Source organism: Dinoponera quadriceps, unplaced genomic scaffold (genome assembly GCF_001313825.1).
Source record: "Dinoponera quadriceps isolate SergipeBrazil2010 unplaced genomic scaffold, ASM131382v1 scaffold5818, whole genome shotgun sequence".
NCBI lineage: Eukaryota > Metazoa > Arthropoda > Insecta > Hymenoptera > Formicidae > Dinoponera > Dinoponera quadriceps.
This window is the reverse complement of record NW_014559711.1, coordinates 1-9,858: the sequence shown is the minus strand read 5'-3', so window position 1 is coordinate 9,858 and position 9,858 is coordinate 1. Positions and strand designations below refer to the sequence as shown.

Here is a 9,858-nt window from a genome sequence, read left to right as displayed (position 1 = left end):
CCCACGGCGCGTCATACGGCGAGCCATCGTAATCTTATCCCTTTCACGATAATGCTTGCCCGACGTCCGTCTGTCTCCCAATTATATATATAAGAAAAGAAATTCGTAGTTCCCGAGGAATCCAGGACGTAACAAGAGCAAACGAATAGTTGGCAAGTTGAATGGCGCGATCACGAAGATGGACAGACAAAAGCTTCATTTGCGCGACGTTATGTTTTTTTTGTTTTTGGAAGGGAAATACCGCGGTGGAGACTACCTATGAAATTTGCGAGTTTATGGAGAAAACGCTGTGTCAAATCAAACAGTCAGTCGATGGTTCGTGCGATTTCGTTATGGTGATTTCGAAAAATATCCCACGGTGTGGAAGAATTTCCACGCCATTCGAGGGCCGTCTGAAGCAAGTAGTCGATGAAAATTCTTGTAGAAGTGTGCTAGAACTCTTACAGGACTTCAGCGTTCCCAAGAGCACGTTCCATAACCATTTGAAACGTATGGATTATGTAAGTCGCCTCGATGTCTGGGTTCTTCACACATTGACTGAGCGTAACTTCTTTGCTCGTGTTATCGCATACGACGCGCTCTTAAGAAAAATTCCAAAGGGCTTTTTTCGAAGCAATTGTTTATTAGTAAAGAAAAATGGATTTTCTATTGTAGTGTAACCGTAGTATAAAAAAATGATCATAGGAAAAGTCGATTGAACTTCCACGAATGACCTCAAAAAGAGGCTGTATCCAAAGAAAGTTATGCTTTGCATCTAATAGAATTGCGAGGTTGTTCATTTTGAGCTTCTTGTAGAAAACCACACGATCGATTTTGACAAATGTTGCGTCCTACTAGCTAACCTGAAGCCCTTGCCACGAAATATCCAGAACTGTTGAGTAAGAAAAGCGTCGTCTTTCAGCACGATAACGCGACATGTTTTATTGGTGGCCCGCAGAAAGTTCATTGAGTATAGTTGAGATGTCTTGCCCCACTCTCCATATTTACTAGCCATTGCTCTTTCTAACTATCATTTGTTCCGAGCATTGTAGCACTCCTTAAAGGATAGATAAAGAGTTCAATTCGTTGGAAGTGTTTCAGACAAAATCAGACAAAATGTTTCAAAGGAGACGTATTATACTATTTTTTGACCTTCGGATGGAGTGTCAAGGTGAAATGAAGGACAAGTTCATATTTTTTTATAGGATCCTAATTTTAGACATGTTCATAACTCTTTTCATGACAAATTCAATAACCACACACCCAAGATCATTGGAGGTCAAATGATGGAAAACAGAGTTTAAACCATTAAATGAAATAAATGAAGATAATTTTCAATTTATTTGCATTTATTTCATTAAATTTATATTTATTTCTTGCTAGAAAAAATTATCATGAACTTCCATACACTTTTGATATCTTAAGTGAAAGATTGGTGAACATTTAACAAAATATTCCTGTCAATATTGAGACAAACGTTTCTAATGTGTTCTTTCATATTTTCTGGCGTAGTTGGTACATCTTGATATATTTTTTCTTTACAACCTCTATAGAAAAAAACTACTCCTCCTTGTCCTGTTCATCTATTACTATAATCTCTGTTTAATATTTTTCGAGTTTGACGTGAGAAGTGCGCTGGACAATCGAAACCACATATGCATTCTTTGTTCATAAGATAGTACATCAAGTAATAATGACAATTCTTGGTCTAGGAAATTTTTGTATTTTTATTCATTTAATGACCCGTTCAAGAAGTAAGAAATCCAATTAATATATCGCCGATAATTCCATACCAAATGTTAACGCTGATGTTCAACTTCTCATAACTATCTTGAATTTTCCACATTCCAATAATACATATTGTGCCGACTTGACTTCTCTATAGTTCTCTATAGTTCGCAAAAGTTTACTCATCGAAAACTAAAATGGAAACGAAAAAATTATTATTTCTTTCTATTTGTCGTTGCACCTAATAACAGAACGTCACTCGACTTTGAAAATTGTTATGTAGGTGTTGATGTAATGAGATGTGATTCGGGTGGAATTTATTCGTCTTCTCAGTTCTATTGCCTATGGCTAAGCGTGGTGACCTCTTTCATATGCCTGTGGTGCACACGTTGATTATATTATACAAATGCATATGGGACCCCAGTTTAACGCCGGTTCCGAACGGCATATTATTTAGAGAGGTCTTCTTGGCAAGGATACTCTCCGGTGGTTTGCCATTGCCTTCCGAGAGGAGATACGAGCGTAAATATTTTGGCTTCTATCGGAATCAAACCCGGGACCACTACTAGCATAGTAGACCAGTGCTCTGTCTTTTATGCCATGCTCGCGCTTGAATGGAATAGTGGAATTTATAACGTTTAAGTATTTGCAAAACACTTCTCGATATTCCTGTACAGCAAAAAATATTACAAGAACTTATTTGTAGATCGTGAGTTACTCCTGCTAATATGACGATTTCATTACTTTCATCAGTGATAACCTTTTGCCGTTTTATTTTTTCTTCATGAATGTTTCCATCTTCTGAAAAATAACTCGGTAAAATAAAGAATGTAACGGGATATTTCTCCCAGGATATCGTTCGGCACATAAAACAAATGCTTCATGAACCTTTTTTGTCATAAAAAGGGCTACAAACATAGGTATCTAAAAAATTAGGATCCTATTAGAAAATATGGAGTTAATTTTCATTTCACTTTAACAATTCATATATTCCTTGTATATATGCAGGGTGTTCAAGAAAACCATAGTACGCTGTGTAAAAAATAGTGATTAAAAAAAACTGTAGTAAACATAGGTCGAAATCTCAACTGTTTGTATGTTAACATCATGATATTGACTTACTGTATTCTACGTGTCGCATACACCGTGAGAAGAAGATAATCCATCTAAATCTTTATTTCGATATTTACAAAAGATGTTTCACATATTCTTCTTCTATTTCCATATACACTTGACATCTTCTTACAACGTCGCGAACTCTCGAAAATTTCAGGTCTCCGTCGAAATATAATGACAAGCATGCTGGACTCCGTCACATAATTTTTCTAATTCATTTATTGGCGAAGAATATTGAATTATGCTTTTCAGGTATTCTATTTATGAGAAAAGTCTAAAGGATTTAAATCAAGGGATCGAGGAGGCCATCATGCATCAGGTCCGCCACATTCAATTCACCTTTGACCGAGCACTGTGTTTAAATGCTCTCTCACATTACAAAATGAGCTACAGCCTCATCATGCATGTAAGGCACCGATAATCTTTCAACCAAAGGCATATGCTCTAAAATTTGAGGTAATGTCTTTACTAAGAAATTGAAATAAGCAGCGCCTGAAAGTCGATTTGGGAGTATTACAAGACTACTGAGGTGATATCCCATACATCGTAAACATATGATAAAAGGCACTAAGTAAAAAAATCATGATAACATACAAAAATATTATCTCAGAAACGATTGAGCTTTCAACTTGTGTTTACCAAGGTTTTTACTCAGTATATTATGTGCTATCATATAAATATTGAATGATTTTTTCGAACACCTTGTGTAGTATATATATGTATATGATGACCGAATATATATATTTTGTGTGTGTATGTGTGTGTGTGTGTGTGTGCGTGCGTGCGTGCGTGCGTGCGTGTGTGTGTGTGTACACATATACATAACCGAAATATCCTCGAGCGGCTCTTTCCATTGCTGTTGCCAAGCTATAATATAATTAGATTCATTAAAACACTAACATCGCAAAACCGCTCATAACTATATTATATCATGGAGTGGCAGTTCATTCTTTAGTGAGACAAAGTTATAACGACGTAAATAATTGAATGAACATATTCAACTAATATATTCGCCGTTAATAAGATTTTTCTAGCTCAAAAATACCGAGCAGCAACATGTCCCACATCGCAACCCCCGTTAGTTGCCGACATATTATTTTTTACTTCCCACCGCGATTGGCAATTATATTATACTAACGAAATACAGGTGAATGTTTATTAAAAATAACTATTAGGCCGACCGTTTCGAGTCTTGGTCCGAGAAAAAGTATAGTTAGCGAAAACAAGGATGGTGCGGCACGAGTGAACGAAGTGCGATTGATCTGAATTAAATTAAGAGACGAGTCGGTTTTCGTGGAGATCGAGTACGATTGCTTCCGTTTCATCGATTAATAGAAAAAATTGTCGATTAATAGAACAATGAAGTTACTTCCGGATTTGACTATTTTTCTTCGGCGAGTACGTCGCGCACCTTGAATTTTCGCAACTCGGATCTTCCCGATATCAACGGCGAGGTATGTTTCTTGGCCGAAACAGCGTTACGTCCGATTGGAATTGCAAATAAATCAACGGCTTGGTGTAATCTCGTGACCTTCCGTGATAATTTGCCGTTACTTCAGAATAAATTAAAGCAAACATTGAATAACCCGTGGGCACGTGGATTCTAATAATGCAAATCGCGCGAATGTAGCTCGCAGATGTGCCGAGTAGATTTATTACATAATGTAAATTTCAAGCTGAACCGGAATCTCGCTCGAAGCCGCGTTAATTGCGTACGAAGCGAGTTTCAGCTATAGTTTAGCGAGTCGTCGCGGTTACGCCGAGTTTAAAATCGATTTGTCCAGAATTCACCGCGCGGAAAAAATCCGATGATAAGTAAGAACATTCCGCAAGCGTATCGCTCGATTTGCCAAAGCACCTCGCGATAAGTCAATACGTATTTAATTTCTGGCCTTGACTGATATTTTCCTCCTTGAGAGGCAATCTCTCCTCCTCCCCTTCTTCTCCCCTACCTCCGCCACTCAATAATACCGTGCGGGGCAAATGGTTCGCGCTGCAACCTGCTGCTGTTTTGCTTTATCCTCAACTCCGCTCATGCTTACAACTACAATTACCGGTTAATGACTGGAAAACGCGGAATCGATACTGGAAATGTATGGCGCGGCGTACTAGCCGAATCACAATGTAGTGCGCGCGCGCGCTAATTTACGAGCTCGTTATACCCTCGCATCTAATTTGGTCCAGCATCTGTTCGTACAATCAACGAACTAATACATAAAGCAAACGTACATTTGCGGGAGAGGCTCGCAACTTCCGCTTTCTATTTCAATATTGACGATATTTCCTAACAAATTTATAGATTGCACGTGTGTCGTTCCGCGCGTATTCCTGCGCGGATATCTCCCTGTACACCGTAATATCGGGTCATTAAGTATGAAATATCCGATATCATGAACCAAGTTTGATATCCTATATCTGATATTTCACTTTGATAGTTCTTTATTTTTTTTTTTATCGTGAAGGTACGTCATCGGTCTTTCAGACGCACGTTTTGGTTTGTGATTATCTGTCGAATTGCTTTTTGCAGATTAAATTTTGTCAACCATGGATAAGTAAAAAATTCGCGTTATCTCCGAATATGAGTTCCGTCGTGGAACTAATGCATCGCAGACAACTCGAAATGTCAAATGTTTGGCAAGGAACGCGCAAGGATGTGGCTAATAAACGCACAATACGTCGATGGTTTGAGAAGTTCCGATCTGGCGATTTTGATCTTCTAAATGAACCACGTGGGCGACCTGAGAGCAGGGTGGATAATGATGAGCTGAAAGTTGCAGTGGAAGCGGATACATCTCAAACTACGCGTGAATTAGCAGCAAGGTTTGACGTTACTATTCCAACAATATGAAACCATTTGAAACAAATCGGTAAGGTTAAGAAACTGAATAGATGGATTCCGCGTGAATTATACAGGCGTCAGAAGAGAAATCGTTTCGAAACTCGCCTTTCTTTGCTATCGCGACATAAAGGTGAACCATTTTTACACCGCATTGTCACGTGTGATGAAAAATGGATTCTTCTCGACAATCGCAAGCGTTCGACACAATGGTTGGATAAAGATGAAGTAGTGCCAAAATACACCCCGAAACCGAATATTCACTAAAAAAAAGCTAATGATGCGCGTTTGGCGGTCCAGCGCTGGTATTTTCCACTACAGCTTCATGAGACCTAGTCAGTCGATTACGACGGATGTCTGCTGTAACCAATTAGACGAAATGATGATGGGATTAAGCAACCGAGATTGGTAAATAGAGACAAGCCAATCCTCTTGCAGGACAATTCTCGACCACGTGTCGCACGAATAACGTTGCTCAAACTACAAGAGCTGGAAACTCTCAAACTACAAGAGTTGGAAACCCTCTGTCACCCGTATTTCCCAGACTTTGCACCAACTGACTACTATTTCTTCCAGGCATTGGACCTTTTGCAAGGAACTTTTGCACTTTTTGCAAGGAAAAATATTTAATTCCCAACAAGCTGTAGAAAACGCCTTTCGCGATTTTATCACTACTCGTTCTCCAGGCTTCTTCGCTGCCGGCATTAACAAGCCACCGTTAAGATGGCAAAACTATATCCAAAGTTTAGGCGCATATTTGGATTAATTATACTGCTTCTTGCTTGAAATATGATAAACCAAACTTTCAGTTCGAAATCGGACATTTCATACTTAATGACCTAATATAATAACGTTTCTGTACATAATCATAACTCTGTACATAATTAGAACGTATGACACGCACACATTCGCCATCAACATTAATCAGTGGAACAAGCGTTTATTGTCGGGAAATAATTCAAAATAATAAAGTCATGTGCAATGTGCTTAAATTAATAGAACGAACATTACGAATCCATATCGTGCCTTTATCAGCAGGACAGCGATCTTAAGCGTTATCGAGACGCAGATGTAGATATGATATCGCCGACCTCGATATTATTTACCATATCGCCGCATCTTATTCGCATCTGAAAACACCGACGTACCGTACGGTGCTTGCGTGCGCGCGTGTATACGTCTATCGAGCGAAACATTAGACGTAATAGGCCATAAGCTCCGTAATGACTTTGAGATTGCTGCGTCTATGAAATTTCTCGGGGTTGGGCATGCACTTAAGCAGCTATGTAGGTTACGCGACGCGATAAATTTTCAAAATCACTTTATTATCAACATTTTGAATGCGTGCGTGCGCGCGCGCGCGCGTGTGTGTGTGTGTGTGTGTGTCCTATATATGTATACCTATATATAGACTATATCAGGGACTCGGACCGAATGAAAATATTGGTCCGGTTCCAATTCCGATCTACTAAAATATTTAATAAAAGTTCTGCTTTTTCGATTCCGGTTTTCTGAACAATGAAAGTACCGTTTAAATTATGGTTTTTTCGATTCTAGTTCTTTAAACTTGTTTTCTTATTGATATATAATTTGGACACAAGCAGATCAAGACGGGGATACTACTTAAATACCGGCTCTCTCGGCACGAGGTCATCTGGCAGAAACAAAGGCAGTGCTCATTCTAGTTTATCATAGTTATATTGTTATAGTTTTAATGGCTCTCCGAAAAAGCTTTCGCTGTCAGCGTCCTGCTATCGCTACCGATGACTTTTTTTTTGCTGTGGATTCGACTGCTTCCGACGGCCCGTCTTTATTTTGGCGAATGATGATTATTCCTAGTTTCTTATGGTTGTTCTTCTCGATATTATTTCCTGCAACGAGAATTAATTAGTCGCAGTCTCTGTTTGCCCCGATACCGATATAATCGTTACGCTGCTAACCGTGGGGCGATTCATCTTGTCGGTTCACCTGTGACAGTAGCTCCGGCTTTACACCTATTCAGGTGCTCCGTGCTTCCGCTCGACTTCTCCTTGCGCCGTTTTCTTCCGTCCGAAGTGTCGGCAAATACATATTGAGAGGTTCGCCCCGCAAATCACCCCAACGGGGCAGAAGACGCACAGACCGAAAATTTCTGCTCTATGCTTTATCTGCGCATTCCAAACGACCTAACATCCAGCAGGGAACGTGTTTTCCCGAGGAGTTCACTCCTTGTGACGAACAACAGCTACGTCACAATATATGTATACACAATTTCGCGAGGAAACCGACAAGTTTTTAGAATGTATCTCGAGCTTATTCTATACAAAAATTTCAGATATTTTATAGATCAATTCGGCTCGGTTATCGAGATATGAAAATTTTAATTCTTGTCAGTAACGCAAATTTTTTTATAAAAACGGCTCCGCCTTGCTTGGCGCTTATTTTTGTGGGGTTATTTGAACTTTTGTGTATGACAATAAACCAGAGACCCGTTAACAGTAAGTTCGCAGAATAATAGAGACCATAGAGATAATATTCGCATTGAACTAGGAAAATTAATTACCAGCGACAACTAAGTAGATAACTAATATGTTTGCAAATAGAAGTGCATATTTTGAACAAATAATGTGATTAAAAGACATTCTAAAAGTCTGCCGGTTTCCTCGCGGTACACTATATATATAAAGATATATAATAAATACAGGGTGGCTCACATAACTCTTTATAACTTGATATCTTGGAAACTTTCGTCGATTTTAATGATCTAAGTTTTGAATTGTAATGGATCTGAAGGGGCCTTCAAACTGCAATAGAGGTTGATCCGCAACCTCTGTTGCGTGGGTGGAATGGGGGTTAACTTGAAAATTTTAATATATATGTATACGAGGGCAAATCAATACCCGTGTTAGTAATGAAGACGCAAGTTTTTCACAAAAATTTTTTTTTAGTCGTCTACGTAATCCCCTTTTAAGAAGATACACTTTTTTTCAACGCTCCTACCATTTTTTTAATCCCTCTGAAAAATACGATTTGTCGATCTCTGCACAATAGGCCTCTGTTTCGGTGATGACCTCCTCATTTGACGTGAATCTCTTTCCACTGAGCCATTTTTTTTCAAGTTTAAAAACAGGAAGAAGTCGCAGGGGGCCAAATCCGGAGAGTACGGTAGATGCGGCAACAATTCGTAGCGCAATTCAATCAATTTGACTGTGGCGATTGCGGAGGAGTGAGCCGGTGCATTGTCGTGGTGGAACAACACTTTTTTTTCGCCAAATGGAGTCGTTTTTTCTTCAATTCAACGTCGAATCGCTCCAATAAATCAGCATAGTACTGCCCCGTCATAGTTTTTCCCTTCTCCAAATAGTCGATAAACGTCACACCCTGCGTATCCCAAAAAACAGTGGCCATTACTTTTCCCGCCGATGGAACCGTCTTGGTCTTCTTCAGAGCACGTTTACCGGGTGAAGTCCATTGTTCCTTGGTCTCCGGTGTGTAGTGATGAATCCATGTTTCATGAACGGTTACGACTTGACGCAAAAACTCCTGCGGATTGCGCTTAAACAGCTCCAAGCACTGCTTCGCAACTGATAGCCGCATCCGCTTGTTGTCCACCGTGAGCAGTCGCGGCACCCATCGGGCCGACAGCTTTTTCATTCCCAAGTTATCATGCAAAATATTGAGTGCCGTTCCGTACGATACGCCTACGTCCTCTGATACTTTATGCACTTCTGTTCGGCGATCAGTGAAAATCATGTCGTGGATCTTTTCAATGATTTCCTCAGTAATCACGTCTGCCGGGCGGCCTGGGCGCCCCTCATCAAAAACAGATAAACGACCACGTTTGAATTCGTTGAGCCACCAATATCTGACGGTTGTCATAGATGGTGAAGGGTTCCCATAGACGGCATCCAACTTCGTTTTTATTTCTTTGCATGTTTTCCCGTCTAAAAATAAAAAGCGAATCACGAATCGATATTGCTCTTTTTCCATTGTATCGAAAAACATCAAACACAGTTATTACGAATTGCTGTCAAATCAAAACTATCGCATGAATCAGTCTGAAATTTTGAATAGTGTCGTTTGAAAGATGGTAGTACACGATGGTATTGCCAAACTGCATCAGTAACGCCGCCTGTCTCCAAACACATGTACTTATTGATTTGACCTTGTGTATATCTACGAGGTCTGTTCAAAAAGTATCGCGAATTTTGAATTTCCGC

At 39.6% G+C, this 9,858-nt stretch overlaps 1 protein-coding gene across 1 annotated transcript; it reads right to left on the bottom strand.

Annotated features, from left to right (window-relative positions):
- Positions 1 to 8,836: 8,836 nt before the first annotated feature.
- LOC106750413 lies at positions 8,837 to 9,391 on the bottom strand. The gene has a single exon (XM_014630742.1). The coding sequence runs from the start codon at positions 9,389 to 9,391 to the stop codon at positions 8,837 to 8,839; it is 555 nt and encodes a 184-aa protein (XP_014486228.1).
- Between the last annotated feature and the right edge of the window lie 467 nt (positions 9,392 to 9,858).

Excerpts from the sequence above, each read along its gene's own strand:
- LOC106750413 (XM_014630742.1), bottom strand. The coding sequence starts at position 9,391 with ATGATTTTCACTGATCGCCGAACAGAAGTGCATAAAGTATCAGAGGAC.